Source organism: Thalassophryne amazonica, chromosome 14 (assembly GCF_902500255.1).
Source record: "Thalassophryne amazonica chromosome 14, fThaAma1.1, whole genome shotgun sequence".
Classification (NCBI taxonomy): domain Eukaryota; kingdom Metazoa; phylum Chordata; class Actinopteri; order Batrachoidiformes; family Batrachoididae; genus Thalassophryne; species Thalassophryne amazonica.
In genome coordinates this window covers 97,900,553-97,921,157 of record NC_047116.1, presented here as the reverse complement: position 1 = coordinate 97,921,157, position 20,605 = coordinate 97,900,553, and the positions used below count along the sequence as shown (strand labels likewise).

At 47.0% G+C, this 20,605-nt stretch overlaps 2 protein-coding genes across 2 annotated transcripts in view; one reads left to right on the top strand and one right to left on the bottom strand.

Moving 5' to 3' along the window:
* Positions 1-20,605, bottom strand: part of dnajb11 (DnaJ heat shock protein family (Hsp40) member B11) — a 441,748-nt gene that overhangs the window by 74,728 nt on the left and 346,415 nt on the right. The window lies entirely within an intron of this gene.
* Positions 15,105-20,605, top strand: part of plcl1 (phospholipase C like 1) — a 38,801-nt gene continuing 33,300 nt past the window's right edge. The window contains exons 1-4 of the mRNA XM_034186569.1: positions 15,105-15,179; positions 15,299-15,586; positions 15,745-16,023; positions 16,483-16,874. Of these exons, the coding sequence (XP_034042460.1) occupies positions 15,162-15,179; positions 15,299-15,586; positions 15,745-16,023; positions 16,483-16,874 (977 nt within the window). The 5' untranslated portion in view covers positions 15,105-15,161. The remainder of the gene's footprint in view (positions 15,180-15,298; positions 15,587-15,744; positions 16,024-16,482; positions 16,875-20,605) is intronic.

Genomic DNA, 20,605 nt, shown 5'->3' with positions numbered 1-20,605 from the left:
CAGCAGCACGGTTGAAGCGGTCTCTCCTCTGTTAGGGTGATCAAACACTGTTCTGAACTCCCCCACAAACCCAGTGTATGCTGATAACAACCGTGAGTTCTGTTCCCAGAACGCCGTAGCCCAGGCGCGTGCTTTACCCCGAAGCAGAGCAATCACATAAGCTATTTTACTAGCATCTGACGCGTACATGACGGGACGTTGTGCGAAGACGAGCGAACACTGCATAAGAAAATCCGCGCACGTCTCCACACAACCTCCGTACGGCTCAGGAGGGCTTATGTATGCTTCAGGGGATGGTGGGAGGGGTTGTTGAACCACCACTGGAACGTTTATATCCTGCACAGGGTCGGCAGGAGGACGAGCTGCAGCAGCGCCCTGAGCGCTCGCCGCCATCTGTGCGGAGAGAGCCTCCACCCTGCGATTCAGGAGGATGTTTTGCTCAGTCATTTGATCCAACCGAGCCGTAAAGGCGGTGAGAATGTGCTGCAGCTCACCAATCACGTCTCCTGCAGACGCCTGCGCTCCCTGCTCTCCCATTGGTCGTTCAGCAGCCGGGTGACGCCCCTCGGAGTCCATGACACTGGCCGAGATATCCTGTTGGGAAAGTGTAGGAACACGGACCCACAACAGGGGGCGCAAATGAACGGACAATGGAGCAAGTCAAATAACAACACTTTACTGTTGTGAATAAGCACAACAAACACAACAGATTACAACAATAGACAAAGAAGTCAATTCACAAAATGTGTGACGTGGGCAGGCTCGAAGATAAGAGACGTCTGTCCAAAGCAGAACCGGAACCACACGATTTCCTCTGCCACCGAACCCCGGGAATACTGGAGCCGCCAAGTCCCGAACTCCCAGGTGGCCACTGCCTCCGCGTGTCGGATCTGGTACTGCTGGCGAGGAACAAAAACAGTTAAATGTGGGTGCGTTTGCACCCAGCAACCCGTATGGCGGGAAAACCACCTCCACCTCTCGTTGGAAGAATGTCTGCTATTTAACGCACAAAAGTAACAAAGTGTTAATGTCAAAAAGACAACACAGTCGGCTGAGTACTGTACCTCCTAGGTACAGCGATATCTCGGCAAAGAGGTGGAGATGTCGTCTTGCTGATATACCACTGCTGATCAGATGATTGGTGACAGCTGTCGTAGGCGATAAGTGACAGCTGTCACCCCGGCTGCTCCTGTGAGGCGGCAGCGCCCTCTGGTGCCTGGAGCCCGCACTCCAGACAGGGCGCCCTCTGGTGGTGGTGGGCCAGCAGTACCTCCTCTTCAGCGGCCCACACAACAGTAATTTAAGAAAAAGGTGTAAAATGAGAGTGAACTACAGGTGGTTGTCCACAAATAAGTGTTGCCACCGTGTCGAACAAGAACTTTGAGTTATGCTTGTTTTTATTGATCAAATCAGAGTAATAGATCTGTTTTGTAGCCAGTAATGCATGCTTATAGTCTAAGATAGCATCACGCCACGCAAAGTGGAATACTTCTAATTTTGAACGACGCCATTTCTGTTCTAGACCTCTTGCTTTATGCTTGAGGTCACGCAGGTAATCATTGAACCAGCGTGACTGTGTTTTGGGGGGGTGTGGTTTTAACAAAGGTGGCGCAATCATGTCACGTGTAGTTTTGAGCACTGCATTTAAATTATCTACTGATTGGGTATTTTCCAAATGTGAAGCTAAGATAGTCTAGCTTTGAGTTCAGCTGTAGTTGAAGAATTGATGCATCACTGTGATGATAAATAAGGTTGTTGTTCCACTAAACCACGCGTGAGAACCAAATCCAGGGTATTGCCACCAATGTGGGTCGAGTCCTTAATGTATTGCTGGAATCCTAATGTATCCACAATTTCCGTAAATGATTTGCAGAGGGGATCAGAAGGCTTATTTATATGAATGCTAAAGTCACCAATAATCAGAATGTTATCTGCACGCGTTGACAAGTTAGAGATAAACTCACCAAAATCATCTAAGAATTCAGTGTATGGGCCAGGGGGCCTATATACAGTGACAAAATTATACGGCTGATTTTTATTCTTCTTACTTTGGTAATACGTAGCATCGTGGGCAGAGTGGAGAATCAGATATTCATACAAGTTATATTTGTGACCCCCAACAGCTAATAAACTAAACCTAGATTTATAAATAAGACCATCACCCCCACCTTGCATCGCATCACGAGGGACATGACTAAATGTATATGCTGTTGGGCAGGCCTCATTTAAGGGAAGGACAACTCTAGGTTTAAGCCAGGTTTCACATAATCCATTCATATTTAAGTGATGATCAATAATTAGATCATTATTCAACAATGATTTTGAGGACAGTGATCTCATGTTAATGAGACCCAGACTAAGGACCTCAGTGGGGTTGACAGTTGAACTGTTTGGATTTAGGGGTGGTTCCAGAGTAGCATATATAAGATGCCTAGAAGTAGGTTTAGGTTTGAGACATTCCACGCATTCCATGTGGGTTGTCGGTAGCAGACAAAATATTTCAAAGGTCTCCCAGTTCCTGCTGCTGAAAAACATCCCCACAGCATGATGCTGCCACCACCATGCTTCACTGTAGGGATGGTGCCTGGTTTCCTCAAAACATGACACCAAAGAGTTCAATCTTTGTCTCATCAGATCATCTCCTGGTCTGAGAGTCCTTCAGGTGCCTTTTGTCAAACTTCAGGTGGGCTGCCATGTGCCTTTTACTAAGGAGTGGCTTCCTTCTGGACACTCTACCATACAGACCTGATTGGTGGATTGCTGCAGAGATGGTTGTCCTTCTGGAAGATTCTCCTTTCTACACAGAGGAGTGCTGGAGCTCTGACAGAGTGACCATCTTTCTTGGTCACCTCCCTGACTAAGGTCCTTCTCCCGCGATTGCTCAGTTTAGACGGGCGTCCAGCACTAGGAAGAGTCCTGGTGGATCTGATCTTCTTCTATTTACAGAGGATTGAGGCCACTGTGCTCATTGGGACCTTCAAAGCAGCAGAAATGTTTCTGTGCCCTTCCCCAGCTTTGTGTCTCCAGACAATCCTGTCTCTGAGGTCTACAGACAATTCCTTTGACTTCATGCTTGGTTTGTGCTCTGACTGTCAACTGTGGGACCTTATATGTAGACAGGTGTGTGTCTTTCCAAATCGTGTCCAATCATCTGAATTTACTCCAGGTGGACTACAGTTAAGCTGTAGAAACATCTCAAGGATGATCAGTGGAAACAGGAGACACCTGAGCTCAATTTAGAGCTTCATGGTAAAGGCTGTGAATACTTATGTACATGTGATTTCTTAGTTTTTTATTTTCAATAAATTTGCAAAAATCTCAAAGTTTTTTCACATTGTCTTTATAGGGTTAAGAGTAAGGTGAAGCATGCTGACATACCTCGTAATATGGCATGTATGTTGAAATATTTTGGGCATGCTAAGTATTTTCAGTGTATGCCAGCGTACGCCTTATACGTCCTGCACATGTGGGACATAAGTTGTAGGTAAGTTATGTGATTGTTGACAGACATTTCTTGTAAGTTACTCATAAGTCGAAATATGTTCATTGATTGACTGAAAGCTGCAGTCCTCATGTGAACAATTTGGACTGTTTCAGATATTAAAACGATTCACACATGGACTAAATATGAAGTCTGAATCTGACCTGTTTGTTTCAGTTGGATTCATCATCACAGCCTGATGAAACCTTATTCCCATAGCCTCCTGATTTTGGAAAACGACGTCTGAAAATGCATCAGTTCCTATGGTTGAAGAAGAGTAGCATTTTAAAGAAGTACCTCTGTGTTTTGTGCATTTCGCAGCCTGAAGCAGAGAACGCCGGCACTTTGTGCCACAACAAGAAAATTATTTTAAAAGTTGAAAGAATAACAGCGCCTCATTCATTCACGTCAGCGTTTACCACAGACATCAGTCGACTCTTTAGCATTCTGCACATGATGAAAATAAATCCCATCATCCACCAACACAAAAGTAAAATAAATGTTTAAAAAAATGTTAAATGACTCTGTTTGGCCTCTGTGTGGAGGGAGAGGCCGAGTATGCGTGCTCGATGATGTGTTTGTTAACATCTGCATGCACCGCCTACCAAACAAAAGGGTTCTGCCGGCAGTGGAGATGCAAACAAAGCCAGACTTACGTACCATACTGTGTTGTACTGACCCGGACCGCTCGGTGGAAATGGGCTGTCGGCACACGCTGGATAAATAAGTCACGGTGTAACAGGGCACTAATATAACAAAACGTGCAACAAGTGATGCGCTGTGAATACTTTCTGGGTGCACTGTTGGCGCTCCTCACCTCAGGGTTCTTTGTGGTTTGATGTTTCGCTCCGCCTCCGTCCCTGTGTGTGTTTGTAGGCGTGGTCCTGTGACTTGGTGTTCCTTCACAGGTGTGTCTCATCACAGTCACCACACCTGTCTCTCACCTTGCTGGGTTGTTGTGAGTCATTCTGCTCCTCTTAGTTCTCTGCGCTTGCCCTGGTGCTGCTCCTGTCCCTGTGGGCCGTGCAGCACATTTCTCTGGGTGTCATCCTGCCTTGGTGTCGGGACCCCTGCCAGTGACACGTCTGTGATTCACCTGACTGTGGCAGTAGATGGTTACTCTCCTGGGTGGTTGCCATCCGGGGCTCATAGCTGTGGTGTCGTGGATGTGGTGAAATTTGGTACTAGGCAGATTATCTCAGACCTGAACTTAAATGTTTTGTTGATGTGTTCATTCAAAAATGCTTTATTTTCTCAGCTGTTTCAGTTTTTGACTTGCTGCTGATTGATTTGAATCGGGACAGAGTGTATATTCATGAACATCCGTTCAAAGTACGGGATGTAAATATGCACAAGTGCTGTTTTTTCCTCCACAGTCCCCAGGCAGGTGACATTAAAAACATATAAACATGTCCAGCCCATCTACACTGATTAGAGCCGGGACGATGACGCAGACCAGCAAAGACGCCAGAACAGGACGCACAGTGACGAGGACAACACAAACACGCGCTCTGCCCGCATCCACTCTGGTGTCATCGGCAGCAAAGACATTAAAATAAAAACATATAAATTAGATCTTGTCATGTGCTTCCTCTGTCCTGCAGGGGCGGGTCCTCCTGCAGGCAGAGGCGGGGCCATGTCTAAGTGGAGTCACCTGCTGCTGGCTCCTTCAGGTAACCTTTATTGTTTGTTTTGGTTTTGCACTCAGTCGTATTTGCACATCCACAAACTGCATCCAGCCTGCATGCTGACACTTCACACCCCATTGTCTTTATTTTTACTTAGACTTAATTATTATTTCCAGTAAGCTTCTTTTGATTGGCCTAAACTTGGTCTCTCCTCAGTTATATATATATATATATATATATATATATATATATATATATATATATATATATATATATATATATATATATATATATATATCCACCAACTGTAGGACTTCAAATTTTTTATGTTTTCTAAACTTAAACGCTTGTGTCTTTCCAGGAAGTTACAATGATGAAATGACAAGTTTTTAATCATAGAGTTTTATGTTTAAGTGATTCTATTGGTTTGAGAGATGTCATACTGCTTAGATACCAGACAGTAAAACAATACTCACGACCTGAAAATATCAGTGAATGTGAGAGCACCCTGATGGCACTTATGTTCAAAAATGTTTCAAACCTCCAATCTTGTTCTGATGAAATACAGATTCCACTTGGCGTTGGGTCAGCGTGTATGTGGAGGAAGGTGTGAATGTGTGAACGTGGCGTGGATCTTCTTCGTGATGTTACTGAGTCACTACAGACAGATTTTGTGTTATTTGAGCTTAAAGTTTGGAAAAGGTGATTCCAAAGGAAAAGATGTGAGCTATTGTAAAAAAGCCTGTAGTACAGTAAGATCACTTCATTGTTTCATTTTAATATAGTACAGTCTTATTTTTTCTTCTTCGTCTTTTTTTTTCCGGTGAACATGTGGTGGCCTCATGCAGTTACAGTCTCGGCTGTGAGCCTGGACAGTCGCTGAGACGCGTGTGTGTCATATTTCAGGCTTTAGACTTAAACAAAGTGACAGAAACACGACTTCTCCAAAGCAAAGTGGATTTCCTGATGTGTCTGTTTTCCATCTGATGTGTGACGTGACTGAAGCAGCTCTGCTGGTGCCAAGCCACCATCACTGGGTTTGTGGATTTTGGCTGAATGTTCACTCATCCATCTGACGTGTGGTGATGGTTTATTGCAGTGTGACGGTGTGACTGTGTGACTGTGTGAGTGAGCGCTGTGCAAGCTGAGGAGAGAACCTGGACTGCTGCTGATAGGCAGCTTTTGTATTGTGGCTTTGTGCAGATAACAGTGACACACACCTGTGATGTTCTGCAGCCACTTAAATGTTCCCATGTTCCAAAAGCAGCATGTTCTCTCTGTGCCACCCTCCTGCTGCTCCTGCATCACCATGCAGAATGTCTGTGGCTTCAACCATGCACTGTGGATTAATGGCTGTAACACCATGAACGCTGCTGCTAATCTCTGTCAGTAATCCAAGTCAATGTGTTGCCAAATCATTAGCAAGATCACAGGATCAGTGTGGAGCTCATTCATACAGCAGGGAGCGTGTGTGTGTGTTTGCGTATATGTGGGGACGTGCATCTGCGCATAAGGCAGTGTGTGTGTGTTTGTGTGTGTGTGTGTGTGTTTGCATACATGTGGGGCCGTGCATCTGCGCATAAGGCAGTGTGTGTGTGTTTGTGTGTGTGTGTGTGTGTTTGCGTATATGTGGGGCCGTGCATCTGCGCATAAGGCAGTGTGTGTGTGTTTGTGTGTGTGTGTGTGTGTGTGTGTTTTTGCATACATGTGGGGCCGTGCATCTGCGCATAAGGCAGTGTGTGTGTGTTTGTGTGTGTGTGTGTTTGCATACATGTGGGGCCGTGCATCTGCGCATAAGGCAGTGTGTGTGTGTGTGTGTGTGTGTTTGCATACATGTGGGGCCGTGCATCTGCGCATAAGGCAGTGTGTGTGTGTGTGTGTGTGTTTGCATACATGTGGGGGCGTGCATCTGCGCATAAGGCAGTGTGTGTGTGTGTGTGTGTGTGTTTGCATACATGTGGGGGCGTGCATCTGCGCATAAGGCAGTGTGTGTGTGTGTTTGCATACATGTGGGGGCGTGCATCTGCGCATAAGGCAGTGTGTGTGTGTTTGCGTATATGTGGGGGCGTGCATCTGCGCATAAGGCAGTGTGTGTGTGTGTGTGTGTTTGCATACATGTGGGGGTGTGCATCTGCGCATAAGGCAGTGTGTGTGTGTGTGTGTGTTTGCGTATATGTGGGGGTGTGCATCTGCGCATAAGGCAGTGTGTGTGTGTGTGTGTGTGTGTGTGTTTGCATACATGTGGGGCTGTGCATCTGCGCATAAGGCAGTGTGTGTGTGTGTGTGTGTGTGTTTGCATACATGTGGGGGCGTGCATCTGCGCATAAGGCAGTGTGTGTGTGTGTGTGTGTTTGCATACATGTGGGGGCGTGCATCTGCGCATAAGGCAGTGTGTGTGTGTGTGTGTGTGTTTGCGTATATGTGGGGGAGTGCATCTGCGCATAAGGCAGTGTGTGTGTGTGGGGGCGTGCATCTGCGCATAAGGCAGTGTGTGTGTGTGTTTGCGTATATGTGGGGGCGTGCATCTGCGCATAAGGCAGTGTGTGTGTGTGTGTGTGTGTGTGTTTGCATACATGTGGGGGTGTGCATCTGCGCATAAGGCAGTGTGTGTGTGTGTGTGTGTTTGCGTATATGTGGGGGTGTGCATCTGCGCATAAGGCAGTGTGTGTGTGTGTGTGTGTGTGTTTGCATACATGTGGGGCTGTGCATCTGCGCATAAGGCAGTGTGTGTGTGTGTGTGTGTGTGTTTGCATACATGTGGGGGCGTGCATCTGCGCATAAGGCAGTGTGTGTGTGTGTGTGTGTGTTTGCATACATGTGGGGGCGTGCATCTGCGCATAAGGCAGTGTGTGTGTGTGTGTGTGTGTTTGCGTATATGTGGGGGAGTGCATCTGCGCATAAGGCAGTGTGTGTGTGTGGGGGCGTGCATCTGCGCATAAGGCAGTGTGTGTGTGTGTTTGCGTATATGTGGGGGCGTGCATCTGCGCATAAGGCAGTGTGTGTGTGTGTGTGTGTGTGTTTGCATACATGTGGGGGTGTGCATCTGCGCATAAGGCAGTGTGTGTGTGTGTGTGTGTGTTTGCGTATATGTGGGGGTGTGCATCTGCGCATAAGGCAGTGTGTGTGTGTGTGTGTGTGTGTTTGCGTATATGTGGGGGTGTGCATCTGCGCATAAGGCAGTGTGTGTGTGTGTGTGTATGTGTTTGCATACATGTGGGGGCGTGCATCTGCGCATAAGGCAGTGTGTGTGTGTGTGTTTGCGTACATGTGGGGGTGTGCATCTGCGTATAAGGCAGTGTGTGTGTGTGTGTTTGCATACATGTGGGGGCGTGCATCTGCGCATAAGGCAGTGTGTGTGTGTTTGCATACATGTGGGGGCATGCATCTGCGCATAAGGCAGTGTGTGTGTGTATGTGTGTGTGTATGTGTTTGCATACATGTGGGGGCATGCATCTGCGCATAAGGCAGTGTGTGTGTGTGTGTGTGTGTGTGTGTGTGTGTGTGTGTGTGTGTGTGTGTGTGTGTTTGCGTACATGTGGGGGTGTGCATCTGCGTATAAGGCAGTGTGTGTGTGTGTGTGTGTTTGCATACATGTGGGGGCGTGCATCTGCGCATAAGGCAGTGTGTGTGTTTGCATACATGTGGGGGTGTGCATCTGCACATAAGGCAGTGTGTGTGTGTATGTGTGTGTGTATGTGTTTGCATACATGTGGGGGCGTGCATCTGCGCATAAGGCAGTGTGTGTGTATGTGTGTGTTTGCGTACATGTGGGGGTGTGCATCTGCGTATAAGGCAGTGTGTGTGTGTGTGTGTGTGTTTGCATACATGTGGGGGCGTGCATCTGCGCATAAGGCAGTGTGTGTGTGTTTGCATACATGTGGGGGCGTGCATCTGCGCATAAGGCAGTGTGTGTGTGTTTGCATACATGTGGGGGTGTGCATCTGCACATAAGGCAGTGTGTGTGTGTATGTGTGTGTGTATGTGTTTGCATACATGTGGGGCGTGCATCTGCGCATAAGGCAGTGTGTGTGTATGTGTGTGTTTGCGTACATGTGGGGGCGTGCATCTGCGCATAAGGCAGTGTGTGTGTGTGTGTGTGTGTATGTATGTGTGTGTTTGCATACATGTGGGGGCGTGCATCTGCGCATAAGGCAGTGTGTGTGTGTGTGTGTGTGTGTGTATGTGTGTGTTTGCATACATGTGGGGGCGTGCATCTGCGCATAAGGCAGTGTGTGTGTGTGTGTGTGTGTGTTTGCATACATGTGGGGGTGTGCATCTGCGCATAAGGCAGTGTGTGTGTGTGTGTGTTTGCATACATGTGGGGGTGTGCATCTGCGCATAAGGCAGTGTGTGTGTGTGTGTGTGTGTTTTCATTGCTCTCCAGCAGCCATGTGGTTTCTCTGTGTGCACCTGTCTGGTTTTCCTTGTGTGCATCATTGTAGTATTACGGCGTGCTTGTCAGCTGGTCTTCTCAGTACACCTATCCCTCTGTTACATCACACACCTATCCCTCTGTTACATCACACACCTGTCCTTCTGTTACATCACACACCTGTCCCTCTGTTACATCACACACACCTGTCCCTCTGTTACATCACACACACCTGTCCTTCTGTTACATCACACACCTGTCCCTGTGTTACATCACACACCTGTCCCTCTGTTACATCACACACACCTGTCCCTCTGTTACATCACACACACCTGTCTCTCTGTTACATCACACACACCTGTCCTTCTGTTACATCACACACCTGTCCCTGTGTTACATCACACACCTGTCCCTCTGTTACATCACACACACCTGTCTCTCTGTTACATCACACACACCTGTCTCTCTGTTACATCACACACCTGTCCCTCTGTTACATCACACACCTGTCTCTCTGTCTGTCTGGTGTTGTCGTTTGTAACAGCATGTCTGTGTTTTTGTCATGTTCTGTTCGTTACAGCTCTGTCATTGTTGTCTAACGTTCACGTCACTATGTTCTTGTTGTTGGGTTCGGTCCGGGCGGGCTCAGATGTGCGTTGCTGACCTGTTGGTGTAATGTAACGGTATCATTGTTTCTTCTGGGCCACCCACAATATTTTCGGTTGAGACGGCTGCCGTCATTACGAAACAACAGCTGTTGTTCCGTGTCTTTGTCTCTGTGCTCTTTTCATCATGCTTATTCTCTTGCTGCTTCTTTCTTTTTTGTTTTGTATTGTTCAAACCTTTTTTTTTTCTTTTCAATCCTATCAGCTCAGTCGTAGCGGGGGGGCGGAGCCTCCTGAAGGCTTAGCATTAGAAACGCCCGTTTAGGTCAAACGCAGCATCATGTAATTCTTGAGGACACGGTCACGGTTTCCTGTGTCTCTGATGCCAGATGCACACATGCTCCCTGTGGTTTGAGAACCGCAGTAACTGACCTCGTCCTCGGCCTCCCCACTCCCTGATCCGCCCCCTTAAATACCTGCTGACCTGCTTTCTCCTAGCTGCTGTGTCCAGCACCGCTGACCAGTGTGATAAAAACACATTCTGTGACAGTTCTGAGAATATCGACAAACCGTGTGCTTTACTGGGCGGTCTGACCGCTCGGCATGCTGGGATGAGCCGTGATTTCTCTGTTTAAAGTCAGTAACCAGCACGAGGACAGTTTCAGCTTCAGTCTTTGTCTTAAAGTCACTGTCCTGTTCACATTGGTTCCTCAGTTTATATATTTTTATGTTGAAAGATTCAAGCAGAGTTCAGAAAATGCCTCCAGTTTACAGCCAAATAAAAAAGAAGCAAATGTGGACAACCTGTCATTCAACAACTTTCAATCAAAATTTTTTTGACCCATATAATTTTTGAAAATAAAACTATAGGGCACCATTTATGAACAAACATGGAAAGTCAGGATTCACTGCTGCGACATTTAGCCGTCATGACGGCAAAAAATAATACAGCATTCATGTTTGTAGTTCACCTTTTCATTGTATTAAAGCTCAATTCAGTTTGTCAGTATCGTGCCAAATCCGAACGTATGTTGCCTCAGAGTAAGGACCTAGGGTAAGGACCTAGGGTCAGGACCTAGGCTAAGGTCTAACCTGACCAGCCCCCTGAGCAAGTACATAGGTGAGAGTGGTCGAGAAAACCCCCTCCGCCATTTTTGAACATTTCAGAAAGTCCGGGACCACAAGTTGCTGGATCCTGAGTTCAGCATCCGGAGCGGCCCCACTGTGCACGGAACCCCAGCACCGCGGGTGTCGCTCATGATATTGTGTTCTCAAGGGAAGAAGCTGGAGACTCTTGCAGAACTGTTTTGTCTTGAATTGTCCACAGCCTTGTGTCTTCTCTAAGGGTCCAGATGAAGTCCTGCAGACTACTGTCCTCTTGTTGGACAAACCTTAGTCTGGCTTCAAGATCACACTGTTTCACAGGTGTTTGCACACAATCTGGATTGTTGACTTGCAGATATGGGCACAACAAATGATCCAAAAGGAATGTGGGAGTTATTTCATGAAGGGGCCCTGAACCCGGTGAAGGTTTGCACTGGAGTCAGAGGTGTTCCATCTCTGCAGTCACTCTGAATATCATCCGGAGTGTGACTTGGTGGAAATTTGAAGCTGTCCAGACATACGAGGAAGTGGGTTGTGATGGCTGTCAGGCACCAGCACTTGTTGGTTGGTCCTGTGGTACTGTGACCTTCAGCACGCTAACAGAGGAACTGAGGCACTGCTTTCCTCCAAACCTGCACTAATCCCACTGCTGTCATGGCAACTGATGGCATGGTTCTGACATATGGTTGAGTTCTTGGGTCTGCTACTTTGAGCAGTTACATAAGACTGATCCACCCCTCAGAACGCTGAATGTCTCCTGTCACACGGGGCTCTGGTGGGTCATTCTGCAGTCAGCTGCCACCTGGGAAACCTGATTGAGACTGTGGTGAAACAGCTGAGGGTCCCGTTCAGCTGCAGGGTCTGTTCTCTAAACAGTATTTCCTTCTGTTTCTCAGACGGTGTCAGGAGAACTCACTGGAAGAAAGGACTTGTCATCCCTCCCTGGAAAGGACAGGGTGAACCACGAGATGGCAGTAACTGCAGGGGTGTCCCCGTCCTCTCTGGGCCCGATCTTAGCCCTTTGCACGATTAATTTTCAATCGCTTTTACTTCCAACTGTTTGTTGCACAACTAACAGAGCAATCAACTTTATTTCCTCAAGAAGTCAACCTGCAACCGCACCCTAGTACCACACCCTAGTTCTGTAAGTACCAGTGCAGCAGATAACAGAATATTTACAGAGGAATCCTGCAAATGCTGATACAAGCACCAAATTCAGCACAAATACTCCTGAGACATTTACTCTTTTGAAAAACAAAACAAACAAACAAAAAACAATGACTGGCCACTTGAATTTTCAACAGGCAGACAGGTAGGGGTCATTGAAGAATTACACAGGTTTCAAAATTAAAAGACGCTCCAATCATATTGAAATAACAAGAACTGGGACAAAGGTCAGTTTCTGTTTGTACAGGGGTCAAAAGTTAAAGTTGCTCCAATTTGGGTAAAAAAGTGATGCAAATTATTGGTTGAATTAATCTGGTTTTATAAAGGAATAGTTTGCACCATGTGTCATGCTTAGTTATCATGTTACAGGGTAACATATTGGCCCCACAAATCTTAGAAACATGGTGTCTAACCAGATCCTTACTCTGGATGGCATTACCCTGACCTCTAGTAATACTGTGAGAAATCTTGGAGTCATTTTTGATCAGGATATGTCATTCAAAGCGCATATTAAACAAATATGTAGGACTGCTTTTTTGCATTTACGCAATATCTCTAAAATCAGAAAGGTCTTGTCTCAGAGTGATGCTGAAAAACTAATTCATGCATTTATTTCCTCTAGGCTGGACTATTGTAATTCATTATTATCAGGTTGTCCTAAAAGTTCCCTAAAAAGCCTTCAGTTGGTTCAGAATGCTGCAGCTAGAGTGCTGACGGGGACTAGCAGGAGAGAGCATATCTCACCCATATTGGCCTCTCTTCATTGGCTTCCTGTTAATTCTAGAATAGAATTTAAAATTCTTCTTCTTACTTATAAGGTTTTGAATAATCAGGTCCCATCTTATCTTAGGGACCTTGTAGTACCATATCACCCCAATAGAGCGCTTCGCTCTCAGACTGCAGGCTTACTTGTAGTTCCTAGGGTTTGTAAGAGTAGAATGGGAGGCAGAGCCTTCAGCTTTCAGGCTCCTCTCCTGTGGAACCAGCTCCCAATTCAGATCAGGGAGACAGACACCCTCTCTACTTTTAAGATTAGGCTTAAAACTTTCCTTTTTGCTAAAGCTTATAGTTAGGGCTGGATCAGGTGACCCTGAACCATCCCTTAGTTATGCTGCTATAGACTTAGACTGCTGGGGGGTTCCCATGATGCACTGAGTGTTTCTTTCTCTTTTTGCTCTGTATGCACCACTCTGCATTTAATCATTAGTGATCGATCTCTGCTCCCCTCCACAGCATGTCTTTTTCCTGGTTCTCTCCCTCAGCCCCAACCAGTCCCAGCAGAAGACTGCCCCTCCCTGAGCCTGGTTCTGCTGGAGGTTTCTTCCTGTTAAAAGGGAGTTTTTCCTTCCCACTGTAGCCAAGTGCTTGCTCACAGGGGGTCGTTTTGACCGTTGGGGTTTTTCTGTAATTATTGTATGGCTTTTGCCTTACAATATAAAGCGCCTTGGGGCAACTGTTTGTTGTGATTTGGCGCTATATAAATAAAATTGATTGATTGATTGATTGAACATATGTCACATGTCAGAGAATCCAAAGGATGCCGACCTTGTTTGACCTTTACTTTGGAGACCAAACATTCAACACAAGCCAAACTATTCCATTTATTAATCCTATTAGCTCAACCAATAATTTGCATCACGTTTTACCAAAATTGGAGCAACTTTAACTTTCGACCCCTGTACAAACTGAAACTGACTTTTTGTCTTTGCCCACGGCTGGATGATGGATTGCAGGTGTGACATGTTAAAAGGTCAGCCACGCCCCACCTGGACTCACAAAACAAACAGACACACGGTTAGAAGGGAAACACAGCAGAGGACAGTGACAGAAAAGGTAAAACCCTAACAGATGGCGCTAGTGACACATTAAATGCCTGCATGGACTGAGTATTGGGTCAGATTGTGAAAACCAGTGGCTCAAGTGTTTATTCTTGGACAGGTTTAATGGCCATGACTTTGCCGATGAAGCTGTGATCTTTGTGGAATTGATGGACATAACATTCATGTCTCTGGGTCCTTGGTGTTTTACATTGAAAGACACCTGGGAAGAGCTCATAGAGTCATGAGATCACTGGACAGAGGTGAACAGTGATACTGATAACTATGCAGGAGAACGAAGGTCCAAGCCTTCAGAGTCCTGGTGCTTCCTGGTTTACTGTATGGTTATGAAACAACTAGTTATCTTTGGTACTAGGTCTCTTTGGAGGAATGACTTTGTGTCACTTTAGCAGCTACTTTGGGAGACTCAGATGATGACCATCACTTGCACAGTGAGGGAATGTCCGCTTCGGTATTTTGGCCATGTGTTGTGCATCTCTGGATAAAATCCAGCACTCTGGTGCCTCAGTGTTGAGGACTCCAGCAACTACAATAGGTCAAGGACACACCTATTTTCACATGGCTATGGCAGGTAGATGGTTACGTTCAAGAGGTGTGAATAGGCCGCAGTGTACTTTGGTGGGACCCATCCAGGTCCCAAGGTGATTCCCTGGTGTGGCGGATGGGGCAAGGTGTGACACCAGCACATGCTACCAGAGTTCACCTGGTCTAACCTGATAAAACCGCGCATGCCGCCAAAAAAAAAAAAGTACTCTGAAAATTCCAATGCAGTTTTTGTGACATACTTGCATTTAGTTGCAGTACCTGGTCTGGACTGAGGACTGTTGTGACACACAACTGTTCCTTTTCAGATGCACAAAGCCTTTGACATCATAACTTTGTGGTCATGTGTCTGTGGTCTTCTCCCAGGATCCCACAGTTCAGAAGGTGGGTGGAGGCAGGAAGAAGACGGTGTCCTTCAGCAGCATGCCCTCTGAGAAGAAGGTAGACCATCAACATGAACATGTATTCTAATATCTCCAGGAAGTGACCCAGTGGTTTCTCTGACTTTTTTTTTTTTTTTGCAGTTCAACACAAATAATGCGGTGTGTTTCTCATGCTAGGTTAGCAGTGCAGCAGACTGTTTAGCCTTCATGCAGGGTGGATGTGAGCTGAAGAAGGTCAGGCCAAACTCCAGGGTCTACTGTCGTTTCTACACACTGGATCCAGACCTCAGCTGCTTACGCTGGGAGCCATCAAAGAAGGATGGGGACCGGGCCCGGCTGGACGTGAGCAGCATTCGGGAGGTTCGCACCGGGAAGAGCACCGAGACCTTCCTTCATAATGGCCACATTTCTGAACAGCTAGCTGAGGAAGCCGCATTCTCCATCATGCATGGAGATGACTACCAGGTGAGAATAGAGCAGAAGTCACCTGAGATGACTCATTAGCAAGATGGTGGCTCTGTGGTCTCCTCCCACCATCAAAAACATGCTCATTTCTTCTTCTTCTCTTCTCACTAACCTAAGTGTCATCCTTCACCCTGCTCTGTTTTATCATGTCTCTTCAGTCTCTGGACTTGGTTGCGCTGTCGGCCGATGTGGCTAACATCTGGGTGACAGGTCTTCGATACCTGTTGGCCCACCCCTTAGTCATCGGAGCAGGTGGGGGAGGAGGGCCAAGTGAAGGAGGGGGTGTGGCTGTAGAAGGAAGCCCAGGAAACAAGATGAGGACTGATTGGCTGGTAGCAGAATTTGCTCAGGTGGACGAGGACGGATACGGCATCGTTTCTGAGGATGTGGCAGTGAGCACCATCTGTAAACTCTGTCCAGGAATCAAGGAGGCCAAGGTGTGTGTGAGCGCGTGTGTGTGAAGTTAATTTGTTTCCACAGAATTTATCATTCATACAGTTAAAGTGGGGAAAATGTGAATCAGTGTGTTTTAGGATGATTTAATGTCTGCGAACCTAAATTTTTTAACATGTTCAGTCCGGCTGCTCGCACTCAGAACGTTCAGTCTGGCTGCTCGTGTGAGACACTGTGGGACACAGGACAGCATTTGTGAATTCAGAATGATTTCCACACTGTGAACTCCCCATCAGCTGCTGCCTGTAGCTCAGATGCTGATAGCCTGCAGGAACCCACAGGCGTGTTTCTGCAAGCTGATATCAGACAGGCTCCCCGAGAGAGGAGGTGACGGCTCGGAAAACATCACTCACCTAACAAGGAGATCTGGAATTTATTGGCTTGTCTGACTGAGTATCAGGTAACTGCTTCAGCGACGTTTAAAGTCTACTGTCGTTTCACAGGTACGTCTTCGGTTCAAGGAGATACAGCGCAGTAAGGAGAAGCTGACCTCTCACGTGACGCTTGAGGAGTTCCAGGAGGCTTACTGCGAGCTCTGCACCCGGCCCGACGTCTACTTCCTGATGGTGCAGCTGTCCAAGGATCGAGAGTGTCTGGATCCTCAGGACCTGCGTCTCTTCCTGGAAACAGAGCAGGGTTTATCTCTGTCCACAGCCGAGGGCTGTTTAGAGTTACTGAGGCGCTATGAGCCTTCGACCCAGGGCAGAGAGCTGGGCCTGCTGGGCCTGGACGGCTTTGCCCGATACTTGCAGTCCACAGAGTGCCAGCTGCTCGACCCGGAGCACCTGGGGGTGTGTCAGGACATGACAATGCCTCTGTCCCACTACTACATCAGGTGGGTTTATGCCTCTGTCCCGCTATTACATCAGGTGGGTTTATGTCTCTGTCCCACTATTACATCAGGTGGGTTTATGTCTCTGTCCCACTACTACATCAGGTGGGATTATGTCTCTGTCCCAATACTACATCAGGTGGGTTTATGCCTCTGTCCCTCTACTACATCAGGTGGGTTTATGCCTCTGTCCCGCTATTACATCAGGTGGGTTTATGTCTCTGTCCCACTACTACATCAGGTGGGTTTATGTCTCTGTCCCACTACTACATCAGGTGGGATTATGTCTCTGTCCCAATACTACATCAGGTGGGTTTATGCCTCTGTCCCTCTACTACATCAGGTGGCTTTATGCCTCTGTCCCGCTATTACATCAGATGGGTTTATGTCTCTGTCCCTCTGCTACAAGGGTGGGCAATCATGTGCCATGAAGTGCCGAGACACTGCAGGTTTTCCTTTCATGTAACCAATCACCTCAGCAGGTGATTTCATTCATGTTCAGGTGTTTATGTTCAAGGGAGAAGCTCATCAGTAACCCACCAGCTGAGATGATTGGTTGCATGGAAAACCTGCAGTGTCTCGGCCCTCGTTGCCCACCCCTGCTCTACTACATCAGGTGGGTTTATGTCTCTGTCCCTCTACTACATCAGGTGGGTTTATGTCTCTGTCCCAATACTACATCAGGTGGGTTTATGTCTCTGTCCCTCTACTACATCAGGTGGGTTTATGTCTCTGTCCCAATACTACATCAGGTGGGTTTATGTCTCTGTCCCTCTACTACATCAGGTGGGTTTATGTCTCTGTCCCACTACTACATCAGGTGGGTTTATGTCTCTGTCCCACTACTACATCAGGTGGGATTATGTCTCTGTCCCAATACTACATCAGGTGGGTTTATGCCTCTGTCCCTCCACTACATCAGGTGGGTTTATGCCTCTGTCCCGCTATTACATCAGGTGGGTTTATGCCTCTGTCCCTCTGCTACAGGGGTGGGCAATCATGTGCCATGAAGGGCCGAGACACTGCATGTTTTCCTTTCAACCAATCACCTCAGCAGGTGATTTCATTCATGATCAGGTGTTTATGTTCAAGGGAGAAGCTCATCAGAAACCCACCTGCTGAGGTGATTGGTTGCATGGAAAACCTGCAGTGTCTCGGCCCTTGTTGCCCACCCCTGCTCTACTACATCAGGTGGGTTTATGTCTCTGTCCCTCTACTACATCAGGTGGGTTTATGTCTCTGTCCCAATACTACATCAGGTTGGTTTATGCCTCTGTCCCTCCACTACATCAGGTGGGTTTATGTCTCTGTCCCTCCACTACATCAGGTGGGTTTATGTCTCTGTCTCTCTACTACATCAGGTGGGTTTATGTCTCTGTCTCTCTACTACATCAGGTGGGTTTATGTCTCTGTCCCAATACTACATCAGGTGGGTTTATGCCTCTGTCCCTCCACTACATCAGGTGGGTTTATGTCTCTGTCCCTCTACTACATCAGGTGGGTTTATGCCTCTGTCCCTCCACTACATCAGGTGGGTTTATGTCTCTGTCCCTCCACTACATCAGGTGGGTTTATGTCTCTGTCCCTCTACTACATTAGGTGGGTTTATGCCTCTGTCCCTCTACTACATCAGGTGTGTTTATGTCTCTGTCCCTCCACTACATCAGGTGCGTTTATGTCTCTGTTCCTCTACTACATCAGGTGGGTTTATGTCTCTGTCCCAATACTACATCAGGTGGGTTTATGTCTCTGTCCCAATACTACATCAGATGGGTTTATGCCTCTGTCCCTCCACTACATCAGGTGGGTTTATGCCTCTGTCCCTCTACTACATCAGATGGGTTTATGTCTCTGTCCCAATACTACATCAGGTGGGTTTATGCCTCTGTCCCTCTACTGCATCAGGTGGGTTTATGCCTCTGTCCCTCCACTACATCAGGTGGGTTTATGTCTCTGTCTCTCTACTACATCAGGTGGGTTTATGTCTCTGTCTCTCTACTACATCAGGTGGGTTTATGTCTCTGTCCCAATACTACATCAGGTGGGTTTATGTCTCTGTCCCTCTACTACATCAGGTGGGTTTATGCCTCTGTCCCTCTACTACATCAGGTGGGTTTATGTCTCTGTCCCTCTACTACATTAGGTGGGTTTATGCCTCTGTCCCTCTACTACATCAGGTGGGTTTATGTCTCTGTCCCTCCACTACATCAGATGGGTTTATGTCTCTGTCCCAATACTACATCAGGTGGGTTTATGCCTCTGTCCCTCTACTTCATCACGTGGTTTTATGTCTCTGTCCCAATACTACATCAGGTGGGTTTATGTCTCTGTCCCTCCACTACATCACGTGGTTTTATGTCTCTGTCCCAATACTACATCAGGTGGGTTTATGCCTCTGTCCCTCTACTTCATCACATGGTTTTATGTCTCTGTCCCAATACTACATCAGGTGGGTTTATGTCTCTGTCCCTCCACTTCATCACGTGGTTTTATGTCTCTGTCCCAATACTACATCAGGTGGGTTTATGCCTCTGTCCCTCTACTTCATCACGTGGTTTTATGTCTCTGTCCCAATACTACATCAGGTGGGTTTATGCCTCTGTCCCTCCACTACATCAGGTGGGTTTATGCCTCTGTCCCTCCACTACATCAGGTGGGTTTATGTCTCTGTCCCTCCACTACATCAGGTGGTTTATGTCTCTGTCCCTCCACTACATCAGGTGGGTTTATGTCTCTGTCCCTCTACTTCATCACGTGGGTTTATGTCTCTGTCCCAATACTACATTAGGTGGGTTTATGCCTCTGTCCCTCTACTACATCAGGTGGGTTTATGTCTCTGTCCCTCCACTACATCAGGTGGGTTTATGTCTCTGTTACTCTACTACATCAGGTGGGTTTATGTCTCTGTCCCAATACTACATCAGGTGGGTTTATGCCTCTGTCCCTCCACTACATCAGGTGGGTTTATGCCTCTGTCCCTCTACTACATCAGGTGGGTTTATGTCTCTGTCCCTCCACTACATCAGGTGGGTTTATGCCTCTGTCCCTCTACTACATCAGATGGGTTTATGTCTCTGTCCCTCTACTACATCAGGTGTGTTTATGTCTCTGTCCCTCCACTACATCAGGTGCATTTATGTCTCTGTTCCTCTACTACATCAGGTGGGTTTATGTCTCTGTCCCAATACTACATCAGGTGGGTTTATGTCTCTGTCCCAATACTACATCAGATGGGTTTATGCCTCTGTCCCTCCACTACATCAGGTGGGTTTATGTCTCTGTCTCTCTACTACATCAGGTGGGTTTATGTCTCTGTCTCTCTACTACATCAGGTGGGTTTATGTCTCTGTCCCTCTACTACATCAGGTGGGTTTATGCCTCTGTCCCTCTACTACATCAGGTGGGTTTATGTCTCTGTCCCTCTACTACATTAGGTGGGTTTATGCCTCTGTCCCTCCACTACATCAGATGGGTTTATGTCTCTGTCCCAATACTACATCAGGTGGGTTTATGCCTCTGTCCCTCTACTTCATCACGTGGTTTTATGTCTCTGTCCCAATACTACATCAGGTGGGTTTATGTCTCTGTCCCTCCACTACATCAGGTGGGTTTATGTCTCTGTCCCAATACTACATCAGGTGGGTTTATGCCTCTGTCCCTCTACTTCATCACGTGGTTTTATGTCTCTGTCCCAATACTACATCAGGTGGGTTTATGCCTCTGTCCCTCTACTT